Source organism: Pelophylax lessonae (assembly GCF_965119305.1).
Source record: "Pelophylax lessonae genome assembly, chromosome: 2".
Lineage (NCBI taxonomy): Eukaryota > Metazoa > Chordata > Amphibia > Anura > Ranidae > Pelophylax > Pelophylax lessonae.
In genome coordinates, this window is record NC_138769.1 from 137,821,442 (window position 1) to 137,835,031 (window position 13,590).

The window sequence follows — 13,590 nt, forward strand, 5'->3', positions numbered from 1 at the left end:
CCTCACCGACAGGTAAGTGAGACTCCTCCGCAGCCCCTGCATTTCCTCATGCAGTGCTGCGGGCATGGTACAGGACATCCTCCTTTACCATGCCCACAGCACTGCATCTCCTGTGCCATGCCTGTACATACTGTGCCATGCCTGAACTTACTGTGACATACCTATACCTATTGTGCCATGCCTATACCTACTGTGCCATGCCTGTACATACTGTGCCATGCCTATACCATCACCTGTGCTATGCCTATACCATCACCTGTGCCATGCCTGTACCATGACCTGTGCCATGCCTGTACCATGACCTGTGCCATGCCTGTACCATGACCTGTGACATGCCTGTACCATGACCTGTTCAATGCCTATACCATCACCTGTGCCATGTCTGTACCATCACCTGTGCCCTGACCTGTGCCATGCCCTTACCATGACCTGTGCAATGCCTGTACTATGACCTGCGCCATCTCCTGTACAATGCCCGCAGCCCCTGTTTTGTGTCTTGTGGTGGTCCAGTTGGGTCCAGTAGCTGCTGCATTTCCCACCCTAGGCTTATACTCGAGTCAATAAGTTTTCCCACTTTTTTGTGGTAAAATTAGGGGTCTCGGCTTATATTCGGGTCGGCTTATACTCGAGTATATACGGTAGATAGCAATCCTGTAGATGTGTGCATTCTCCAGTGGTCAAACATTAAAATTTTTTGTTCAGGTGAAAATGCTGCAGCGGAAATAAGTACAGGTTACCTAACTTATACTTTCTCTTTAAAACAACTGTATTGTAAATAATATATTTATCATTCTAATTGTAGGTGTAAAGTGTAGTGGGTAGTTGTAAAGAAATGGAAATTTAAATAAAATTGTTATAATTATGGTAATTAAAAAATACTGATCTGTGTGCTCTATCTGAAAAACGCTGTACTTGTTTCAAATACATTTTTAAAAGGTTTATTTAGAAATATTAAATTAAATTTTAACAGCTAATTGCATAGTTTAAATGCAATGCGTAACCTGTCTGACCTGCCGAAAGATTCGTCATTTTGAACAGCCGGATTTTATGGTTTAATAATTTTATTGAAACTTTCACTGAGTTTGTTACAAGAGGTAAGTATAAACACTACTTACATAACTAAAATTAGTGAACTGCCAACACTACCTGCAAGGCCGCAATGTTGGCATTTATTGGCAGTTACTGGCATATATATGTCTCTTGGCCCCTTGACATTAATACATGGACTTTTTTCATCTAATTAGTGACAAGTTTGCTGACCCTAAATACCAATCTCAGCATTTGGATACCTTGATATCATTATATACCAACTATCCTATGGTCTGCTGGTATCTTCTCATTCTATGGTGCTATATTAATTCAGTCCTCTGCTGCCTTGGTGGGATTCCACCATGGGGGTGGGCTCTGGTGCCCCTGTGCCCGCCCCCCAGGTTATGCTAGTTTACGTTTTATGATCCACCACAGAGATTGCTGCTCTGCTATGCCATATCGGGTCCTGAAGAAGCCGAGAATTGGTGAAATGTTGACCTGGCAGACCTGGCTACCAGAAGCATTCAGTCTTTGCAACTAGCTACTCTATTAGACCTATTATATGTGGATAGACTTCCGGTACCCTAAGTAGAGTACATATGATACTTTGGGGGCGTCTACACCTATGTTCTTAAATCTTATTTTATTGTTTAAAAGTATATTTATTATGTTTTATATTTTTGTTTGGTCTCCCATCTTGAGCCAATAAAGTTAGTTTTTCTGGTTGGTATCTGACTCCTGTCATACCGTACTTTTTTTCATAGTACCATTGCTGTAATCATGTATAGATTCCAATACCACTGGATTAACAGAACAGAGGGTTGCATTCTACATATCTTGCCAGTTCTCAGCTCACAGGATACACTGGACTCTAGTTATTCCTTCCATTTTGGTACAAAGGATTGGGAGCTACTATTAGCTGAAGCACAGTTATTGGTAAAAAATGACTGAGCACTAAGAATCCTTTAAATGGATTCATAGGGTTCTCAGTTTTGTAAAGTTTGAGCTGTACAAAATCTTGATGTATGTAATAAGACACTTCAAACGGATTGATGATCAATAAGGCTTTTAGAGCTTCATACGATTGAAATGTGGGTAGCAAGAATATAGACTGGGATAATACATTGTCCACCAATGCAATTTTACTAGCATCTCCAGCCCTGGTTAAAATGTTGATATTTTTTTTGTTTGGGTTTTTTTTCATAAATTCAATCCAGAATTTTCAATCCAAAACACCTTCCAGTAGCCCATATTCTGACCACTTACTTTTTTCTACTGCAGTCAAGCTTGGTCACAACTGTGATTGGATGGTAAAGGAGCAGTAGCTCACTAATAAGACCATTTCTGGACTCTCTCTCTCTCACTTGCTCTCTTTCAAACACCAATTTCCATGTGTTAGATGTTTAATGTAATCGAACGTCTCTTTTATCTCCATGCTATAATACAGGAGGGTACAAAATTAATACATAATTATTCAATGGAAAACTTTTATATCTACCTACAAATACACTTGCTGAAAATGTACGGTTATGCACTTAGGTTTTGGTAATTGTATTGCCCCTACACATTAAATAGAATATGGCTGTTTAAACAAGAGCTTTAGAAGGAATGCTGCTATTAGATTGTAAGTTCTCATGATCAGGGCTCCCCTAACCCTCTTGTATTGAATTGTATTTTAACTGTAATATCACCCATTACATTATATGGTAAATACAAAATTTGTATTCGTTGTCTGCATTAAACCCAGAACATCAGCTTTTCAAAACAACATTTCTATCACTAAGTCACAGTACTGCCTAAATTAAGATTATGTAAGGGCACAAAGGTGAGCTCTCTCTTCAACAACTGTTTAAGCTAAATTATGTAATACACTCTGAATAAAAATGTTCATTCATGTTGCTACTGCTTGTTATTGGTAAAGGGTGACTGCAGAGTACTTTATGCTTTCCCTTTTTTTCCCCAGTGGATGCCATTCAAGCATGTAGTGCAGAATTTGTTGAAAATTCCACAAGCAACAATTCCCCCTCTACAGAGACTCCTGCATTATCCGATGTATCCACACCCACCCAGGTAAAAGATAAAAGATCCAACCTAGTGAGCATGAACAGTGAGATGTCTAGTTCTTCAGAAAGCCTGCCATCAGCAAAGATTGCGAACGGTAAGTCAACCTTCAAACCTATTTCTAAGGGAAAGCCAACTACACGATTATGTTTTATGATGCTGCTCACACAATTGGTTAAATGGGAACAGTCTAAGGCCCCTTTCCCACTTGTGCAACTTGTCATGCAACTTTGGACATCAGAGTTGCACGACATGTTGTTCCCTGTGTTTTCCAATGATACCTATTCATATATGCGCAACTTAACCACTTCCCGCCCGCCCTATAACAGATTGACGGCGGGAATGTGGTTTTATTATCCTGACCGGACGTCATATGACGGTGGCAGGATAATACAGCTCTGCGCGCCCCGCAGGGGCGCGCAGAGTGGCGATCGGTGATGCGAGGTGTCAGCCTGACACCCTGCATCTCCGATCTCGGTAAAGAGACTACTGACGTAGCTCTTTACCATGTGACCAGCCGTGTCCAATCACGGCTGGTCACATAGTAAACAGGAACAGCCGTTGATCGGCTTTCCTTAGTTCGTGCCTGACAGGCACGAGTAAAGGAACGCCGATCGGCGGCTCCCCTGACAGGGGGGGGTCGGCACTGGTAATCAAATCATTGATTACCAGTGCAGACCCTCGGGGGGAGGGGATGCCACTAGAACCACCAGGGATACCCACTATGACCGCAGGGATGCCCACTATGGCCACCAGGGATGGCAATCAGGGCTCAGGGAGCCCCCCATTGCCCTCCCCATCAGTGCTGCCCGCCAGTGCCCTCCCTATCAGTGCTGCCCACAAGTACCCATCACTGCCCACTAGTGCCGCCTATCAGTGCCCATTAGTGCCCATCAGTGCTGCCCGTCAGTGCCGATCAGTGCCGCCTATCAGTGCCCATTAGTGCCTGTCAGTGCCACCTATCAGTGCCCGTCAGTGCCACCTATCAGTGCCCATCAATGTCGCCTATCAGTGCCTAGCAGTGCCGCCTATCAGTGCCCACCAATGCTGCATATCTGTGCTACCTATCAGTGCCACATATCAGTGCCGCATATCAGTGCTGCCTATCAGTGCCACCCCATCAGTGCCACCCCATCAGTGCCACCCCATCAGTGCCACCCCATCAGTGCCTCCTTAGTGCAGTCTCATCAGTGCTCATCAGTGCAGGAAAAAAACTTATTTATTTACAAAATTGTATAACATAAACAAAAAAACTTTTTTTTTTTTCAAACTTTTCGGGCTTTTTTTATTTGTTTAGCAAAAAGGAAAAAACCCAGAGGTGATCAAATACCACCAAAAGAAAGCTCTATTTGTGGGGGGAAAATGACATACATTTGGTGTAGGTACAGTGTTGCATGACCGCGCAATTGTCATTCAAAATGCAACAGCGCTAAAAGGGGAAAATTGGCCTGGGCAGGAAGGGAGGAAAGTGCCCTGTATTGAAGTGGTTAAAGTTGCAGAAACTTCAAAGTAGTTCATGCACTACTTTGGTCCGACTTTAATGCAACTTGAGTGCCATAGACTTCAATGTTACCCTCAGAAGTTGCTTGAAAGTCATACCAGAATGTTATACAATGCAACTTGTGTGCAATAGTTGTCCATTAAAAATGGTCAAAGCCAAAGTCGTATCCACGTTGCACCTATTCAAAGTTGCGTCAAGTTGCGTCAAAGTGTCACTCCAAAGTTGGCGCAACTTTGGAGTCATACAAGTGTGAAAGGGGCCTAAATACAGAAACGTTTGGTCAAAATTATTTCATCTTCCATAGTTTAATTTAGAATAGAGCCAACCCACCCAAGGTTCAAATGAGAGTTTTGCAGGAGAAATTTGCTTTTTGAACCACAAATTGAAATATCATTTAAATTTTCTCAATGTGTTATTGTTCTTTGTTTAAACAGATATCAGCAGGGATGAACAGTTTCCAACAATTTGAATCATTTTGTTTTTGTCTTTTATGGTTATAGTTACAGCTAACTGGTGGGGAACAAAGCGTATTGACTATGCTTTATATTGTCCTGATGTGCTCACTGCCTTCCCAACTGTGGCATTGCCTCATCTTTTCCATGCCAGCTACTGGGAGTCAACAGATGTGGTGGCCTTTATTTTGAGACAGGTAAAACAGCATTTATTGAAAACAGAACATAGTTTTAAACTTTGTTAGTAGAAATACATCTTCAGACAAGATAAAGTGCTGTTTAACTTTTGAAATATCTTTTTAAGTATGCCTGTTTGGCATTTTTTAAATTATACTTTTAACATGGTATTGAGAAAAAACATTTTAAGTAATTTCTGAACAAAACCTAAGTGATGCAAATAGAAATGAAATATAATTGAATCAACAAAGAATAAATTAATCTCTTTTAGTTGAATTGAACTATTAAACTGTATCTATTGCTTATCTGAAAAGCTAGTTAAGTTCTGGTTTTAATTTTTTCTGTGATAAGGGAGGGCTGGAGAGGATAGAACTCTATTGTGCAAAGTGACTAATTTGACACCCAGAAGATGAACTTCGGGCAAAAAGCTAGATGCATATCTACACACATATGCAAACTGTTTCAACTTCCAAAGGATTTGTATGTCTTCCTATGATCCAGACATTTCTGCCATACAATATGGCAAGGTCTTGCACACCCAGAGACCTCTCTGCAGAATACACTGTTGATGAGAAATTCTCCAGCCTGTGAACTGACAATGAACAAGAATCAGCACACTAATGAGGTCATAGCTCTTCTCTCCTATTCTGACTGGAAGCTCTCAGTGTTAGAAAGCATTGTGCAATTTAGTAGAGTTGGTATTTACTTGCAGTATCCTAATCCAGTTTAATGTGCTGCTGCGCAGCACAGGAGGCTGATGTAGAGACCCATTACATGTCTTTTTCTAGTACATAACATGATTTAATATTTAATCCATACCATAGTTACATGGTGGCTATTTATATGTGTATGTCACTCAGCTTCAAGCACATAGATGCACACAGAAGCAGGATGTTGTCTGAGAAGGGTTTCAATTCCTCATACACATACAACTACAGTCTCTGACAGTCAGTTGGGTAGCAAACAGAGCCCAAGCCAACCCATTACAAATAGTGGACCTCACAGGAGTTGCAAAGCAAAAATGTGACAGTAACCTACATTTTACTGCAATTATTGACAGGAGACACTTTGACAATCTCCCATCACTTAGTCGTATAATGCGTATGACATATCAATTGCTCCAGTGTTGGGGGAGGAGGTCTTGCCTTCTTTGGAAACTGGCCCCTGCAGTTTGGGAGGTCTGATACACTTATGCCTAATATGACTTCTGCTACTGTCTCCATAGGGACCTTCTAACATCTGTTATTGCACCACCATCCAGCTCTTGTGGCATTCTGCTCACTCTCACTTTAATACTTATCCCTGTTATTATTTTCTGTGCAGTCACAGCCATGTTACACTATTCCTGGAGATTTTGCTGATCAGTGCATGAGACTGTACCATTCCTGAATGTAAGAGTCAACAACGATGGCCCCTTAGGTCAGCAAGGGACTGTTTCAGATGGTGAGCTTTAAGAACTGTAACCTCTTGGATGAAGATGCTGGGCTGGCTTGTAATGTTGCTTAGGGCACTGTATTCTGAGTGGATGCTTACCTTGGCACTTGGTCCAGGGAAGTGGCTTGCCTGCGATCGAGTGCTGTCCCTCAGAACTACTTTGGGGTTGGATGGAGCTGTTAAAGTCAGTCCTTCCCTGGGCCCAGTGTGCTGTGCTTTTATTCTCTGGGGTCTAAGGGAAAGCTAGCTGCAACACTTTGTTTCACAGCCATAGGCAAATATACTGGCTAAGACACGTGTTCTGTATATTGATGCCATTTTTACTGTTGAGTAAATTATGGCTAATAGGGGCTGTATGTGAGACTGAATATGCATGCCATTTGTACTCCTCATGTGCAGAGGACTGATTCTGTGTGCTTCAGAGGATGCTGTTTAGGCTCCAGTAGCCATAAATAGCTTGTATAGATGGTGTCACATCTGAGGAAACTTCCGCACTGTACTTGGCAGATGTACAGCTGGGTCTAGGGGTCTCACTGCGTAACTTATCATGCTGCTGTCTGTGGTGCCCTAGTCATGAAAGGCCATTGCTCTCTTATGCAATACAAGACTCCCCATGTTACTTTGTGGGTAATTCCTCTATATGTACTGTTGTACAGTGTCCTATGGTGACTTAGTCACTTAACATGTCACTGACTGTGAGTATGTTTGCTTGATAGTGTTTCACTCTGTACTATTATGCTTATGGTGGCTTGTTCACACATGCCATTACCTCTCCTGCTCTGCAGTGGGTTGTGAGTAGTCTTTGTTGATAACGTCTCACTATGTCGCTATTGTAGGGCAGCCTTTGATTCTTTGTCACACATTTACCTTCTTGCTCTGCATGGTTTGTAAGTACCCCTTGTTAATTATTTCTCTTTGCCCCTGTTGTACCAAGGACTTCTGCACTTTGCCATCGTGATGGCTTACATCAACCATAAGGGAAAAATTGGACGAACTGCTAATAATAAAGAAGTGGATCTGCCTCTGACCTGGGAAGGAATTCCCTGACCACTCTGTTTGTGGAAAACGTGGCAATCGTACTTCCTCCGTGGTCCACATTCGGTCCCTGCAGACTGATCCCCACTCTGAGGAGTTTAAGACCTCTGTTGTGATTGGGGGACACCCTATGGGACCCTTCTAGTTTCCAGGTTTGGCCAGAAACTGCGCTAAATTGTCTCCAGGCTTAGGGATACCTTAGCCTTCACAATAGATATTCTGCTGATTCCCCAGGGTCATCGCTTTCTAACCTACACTTTCGGAGCTTCTTATCAAGTCTGTTTTTACTCCTGTATAGTTTCTTAGTTTGGTGTGAAATCAACATCACTTACAGGCTGTATGCCATGGGATGGATCCTAACCTCTCAAGTTGGTCTGAATCAGTGTGGGGCATATAAGGGTCTATTCTTAGCATGGCATATCCCTTTGGGAGCCACATCATCCTGACTCCTTGGTGTGAGCCTTGGTACAGGGAATACAAATGTTTCCCTATGATTCTGTGGGCCTGATTTTTGGTCTGAATTTGGAACTGTCCCTAGAATTGGACTAGGGACTAGATTGGAAGTTTTTCTCTGCCTGGTCTTATTGGCGGAATTGCCTTTTTGCCCCCACTGCTCTTACGCTCTGAGTTCTAAGTTGGCAGTATTCACCAGTAAGGTGCATTTTTTGTTCATTAGGGACAAGGTTGTTTGTGACACTGGCTTCTTCTCTCCCTGAGTTTATCTTTCAGCTTCTACTATTCAGATTGTCTAACCAATTTCAGGTAGAAGGTGATTTTGGTTCTATCAAGCCCTTCCTTGACCTGCTGACACATTAGCTTGGTAGAGTTTGGGTTGCTCAACCCTAAGTTGTACTGCTTTTGGATATCCCATGGTTAAAGAATTAGGGGCTCCATTCACAGAACCAGATTTCATGTGGTATGTAAGTGTTCAGACACATTTTCCCTAAATATCGCATGCGATCCTGCAATTGTCAATTCACTATACCGTTTTGCGGTAGTTACTGCAAAATGCTTAAAACTGTTAGTAAATACCACATGAAAAGGGCTTGAAGCCAATTAACAAAAGGAAATAAATAATTAAATGCATGTGGTAAATACATAATGGTCCAGGCATTCTGTATTTAAGGAATGTAAAAATATAATAGCCAATTTTGAGTAGTCTCTGCCCTTTGGATCAGTTCTCTCAACAGTATTGCATATAATAAAAACATGTCCTTGAAACACAATTAATAGTAGTAAACATTGTTGCATAACAAAGATCACCCATGAGAAAAGTGATTACATGATTAATATCTTGATAGAAAAAAAGTCTATATTAGAAAAAAGAAAATATTAAAAAATGTAAAAGTTCATATAGGAGACACTTCTGAAGTTAGCTTTTCACCACACCATGTGAATGTGTGTCACTGCTCCCTCTTGGTTATTAGCTCTCCAGATACATGCCAAATAATTGCATATCCAGCCACAAAAGACAGGAAAACCTCTTAAAGGTTTACTGGTGATACCAAGCGATATCCACCCACTAATGGCACTCCATAATGGTGTAACACAGATATAAGGAAAAACAGAAGATATCCATATCGTGATACCGTAGAAACCTTTTAAACTTTTATTCAAATAAATGAAACTCACATTTCATGAATAATATACTGGCAGATGAATCAACAGATGCCGCTGGCAGATCGTGGTTGAGGTGGGTCAAATAAGACAATCCCTGTGTCTTAGCTATTCCTCTCAAAGCTTCGAAACATCACTTCCGGTTTGGACATCAGTAAACAAATCTCTGTCCGGCTGCAGGGGTTCCCAGATATCCAGTCCACTCTTAGTAAGAGTCTGTTGATTCACCTAAACTAATTTTCAGTTTTGAATTACTCTATAATCATCTGACCTTTAGTTCTGAGGCACAGTGGTAGGTTATATGTTATTAGAGAGCATTTAGGGTGGACCTTGCAGTTTTGTAAGTATTGCATATAAACTAATATGGAAATCATTGGTTGACTTACTTAACCACTTGCCGACTGCTCACAGTATATTTACTGCGGCAGTCGGCCCCGGCCAGGCAGAGTGACGTAGGTCTACGTCGCTCGCCTGTCACTCCTTCTAGAGCCAATAGCGGACGAGCGCGCGCCCGCCGAGGCTCGTTCACGGAGGAGTGCGGGAGTGTGACTGGCGGACCCGATGTCCGCCGGTCACACTACGATTGCCGGTACAGCGGGAGAAAGACAGAGCGGCTTATGTAAACAAGCCGCCTGTCAGTTCTCCCTGTGTAAAAATGAAGATCAGACGGTTCTACTATGTAGAACCGTTGATCTTTGTTTTTACACCAATAGCAATGTCCCACTACAGTTAGAAGCACGCCCCTAGGACACACTTAACCCCTCCCTGTCCAATACAGTTAACCCCTCCCCTGCCAGTGTCATTTTTGCAGTAACAGTGCATATATATAGCACTGATTACTGCAGTAATGTCACTGGTACCCCCAAAAGTGTCAAAAATGTCAGTCAAGGGTCCGATCTGTCCGCCGCAATGTCGCAGTACCGCAAAAAAAATCGCAGATCGCCGCCATTACTCGTTAAAAAAAAAAAACACCAAAAATGACAAAAATCTTTCCCTTTGTTAGTAAACGCGATAACTTTTGCGCAAACCAATCAAAATACGCTTTTTGCGATTTTTTTTACCAAACATAGGTAGCGTAAAACAAATTGGCCGAAAATGTTAAAAAATTTTGATTTTTACATTTTTTTGGGGGGGAATTTCATATAAAAAAAAGTGAAAAATATTGTTATTTTTGCAAAAATTACGCTCTTTTTTTGTTTATAGCGCATGATCAAAAAATCGCACAGGTGATCAAATACCACCAAAAGAAAGCTCTGTTTGTGGGAAAAAAAAGGACGTGAAATTCGTTTAGGTACAGCGTCGCACGACCGCGCAATTGTCCGTTAAAGTCACGCAGTAAAAAATCGCAAAAAAACCCCTGGTCTTTTAGCAGGAAAATCCTCTGGTGGTAAAGTGGTTAAAGGGTTTGTAAAGGCAGAATGTTTTTTTTTTTATCCTAATTCATTCTATGCATTAACAGAAAAAAATACCTTATGTGTGCAGCAGCCCCCCTCATTCTTACCTGAGCCCATCTTTGTCCAGCGATGTTGCAGGAGTGTCTAAGCTGCCTGGGACTCCCCTCATTAGCTGAAACAGCTAAGAGAGGGAACAGGGCCGGGTCACAGCTTCATGTCTGAATTGACACAGGGAGCTGTGACTTAACTCGGGTGCCCCCATAGCAAGCTTCTTGCTGTAGGGGCACTCAAAAGGAGGGAGGGGCCAGGAGAGCTGAAAAGGGACTAGAGAAGAGGAGGATCCGGGCTGCTCTGTGCAAAACCACTGAATAGAGCAGGTAAGTATAACATATTTGTTATTAAAAAAAAAAAAAATGAGACTTTACAATCACTTTAACTATAACTAAAGGGAAAACTTTTTCATAGTTTTAGATAGAGAGGAGGTGGATTAGAACACCTGCTAGGTTTTTATTGTTGTCTGTGCCCCTGTTAGGGAGATTCACTCTCTCAATATTTGCCCAGTTTACCATTATCATTGAAAGTAAAGGTAAAAGAAAATCCCAAATTTTGTTGTACCCATAAATGTGTTAGAGGGGAAATCTTCCAATGGGACACAGATGGCAAAAAAAGCTGACAGGAGTTATAACCCCCCCCCCCCCTTACTCTATCCAAAATTTTTAAAAAAGTGTGCCTATAATTCCACTCTGCAAGTTGCTCCAGAGCTTAGTAAATGAGGTAAAGCTTCACTTTACAAAGAATTCTCAATCACATGCAAGGAAAATTAAAAAAAAAAAAAAGTTTTTGCTTGCACATGATTGGATGATAGAAGCCAGCAGGGATCCCCCTCATTTACTAAGCTCTGGAGTAACTGCACTTGCAAAGTCCTCAGTCTTTTCTGCAATCCTCCCATTCAATCAAAACATAATACAATGTACATGGATATCACAATGGTCTTATCCCTTGTTAGGGCATACAAGGTGTGTATAAAAGGTTTGGTGAATGGTATCAGAAAACAATCAAAACAGAAGATATAAAATACTTTTATTGGCCTTCAAAATAATTGACAACCTTCACACTTTTGGCAACGTTCATAAAGCTTCTGGAAACTGTCAGCAAAGGCCTCTTTAGAAATCGATCACAGAACCATTGTCACACATTCTTGGATTGCCACCAAGGTCTGCAAAATGTGCTCCTTTCATGAAGCTCAGGCAGTAAAATCGAAAGAAGTCTGCAGGCACCAGATCAGGGGAGTACGGTGAATGATCAAGAACAGGTATGCCACACAGAGCCAAGAATTGTCACACAGGTCTCATCCCCTGTGATGATGGTTCACAGAAAGGATGGACCCTGGTCACACATGGTAATGAAATCTCCAGAGGTTTCTATTCATTTTGCTTTCTGTTCTTCTGTCAGCTTGTGTGGCACATACCAGGAACAAATCTTCTGCTTACCCAAATCTTTGTGGATGATGGTGTGCACCGAGTCCTTGCTAATGCCCAATTCCTCCGCCATTAATCGTAGAGTCAGTCGCTGATCTCATGCCAGCATTTGTCACACTCTCTCGATCATGTCTGGGGTTATGCTTTTGAATGGCCGACCCGAGCGTGGCTTTTTTAAAAATCATAAATGTCGTTTTCTTTCCATTTTGAAAGTGTTTGAACCACACTTGCACTAAAATTTCATGCGTCTCTATCGCAGTTTTCCCCAGTTTGTAGCAGAACATGATGTTAACTCAATGCTCCATTGCACTGAGACCCACTGACTACGTTAGACTGTCTGCAGTGGGTTTATCCTGACAGAAAAGTGTACTCCACGCTAGGTAGCACTTCTCAATGTGTCTCTGAATAGCCATGTCCCTTTGCGCACCTGACCCATATTGCCGTTGAGATGTTGAACCATTCACCAAACTTTTTACACTGCGTATGTCATATGTAGTGGGAATACTTTACTTGGTCACAATTATTTTTACAGATATATTTGGCTCAAATATTCATGGCAAGACAGAATGGGATCTTGAATAGACAAGTATTCTAGTAGGAGAGGGGTGTCCTCAATTTGAAGGTTTGACAGATGGATACCAGAGTGACACTTTCAGGAACATCAGAGAATGGCAATGGCTATTCTCTAACAGGAAAAAACTGACCCGTCCAAAGATATAGCAATAACTTTGCCAAATATCACAGCAAAAATGACTTTAAAGCAGAATTTCTTAACCAGGGATCAATGGATGTCTAGAGTTCCTCCAGAGGTTACCAGGGTAAAATAGAATCATAAATTACACACATATATAAATATCCTTCTTCCTCAAAAAAAGACAATTTGTATTTTATTTTATTGACGGAAGAAGGATATTTATATATGTGCGTAATTTTTTAACTACTGTATTTTCATTCAATACTTGACAATTTTAAAGATATTTTGTATTTACTTAATTGAACTTAGTTGTTTGTGATACACCACGTGTGTCATGTGAAAGAAGCTTCCCTTGGATTGGCATTCTAGTCACCTTTTTTCCTTTTTGTATTAATACAGTGCATATGCTGCAGGGACTGCACTGACTTGAGCTGGCATATGTCTACGGTTTAAACCATTTTAACTCTTTATTAGCAAAAAAAAACTGTCAAGGGTTCTATTTCTTCTCCACTGTATCCATCGCACTGGATATCGCATGAGATAAAATACCGCATGTGGTATTTTAGTAGTCTTTTTTGGTGAATTGCAAAAAAACTTTTGATAAAATGCTATGAACTATTTTATCTCAAAATTTTTGAAGAGAAAAATACAGCCTTGTGAATGGAGCCCACTGTGTCCTGTACTGCATGACTAAGAAAAGAAAATAGGATTTTTAAAT

General features: G+C 41.3%; 1 protein-coding gene across 2 annotated transcripts in view; it reads left to right on the forward strand.

Annotated features, from left to right (window-relative positions):
• Positions 1-13,590, forward strand: part of PITPNM3 (PITPNM family member 3) — a 1,035,839-nt gene that overhangs the window by 823,150 nt on the left and 199,099 nt on the right. For both annotated transcript variants that reach the window (XR_014224928.1, XM_082245801.1), the window contains exons 11-12: positions 2,993-3,187; positions 5,092-5,240. Coding sequence is in view for 1 of the 2 variants with exons in the window: in XM_082245801.1 (XP_082101927.1) it covers positions 2,993-3,187; positions 5,092-5,240 (344 nt within the window). In the remaining variant the exon portion in view is untranslated. The remainder of the gene's footprint in view (positions 1-2,992; positions 3,188-5,091; positions 5,241-13,590) is intronic.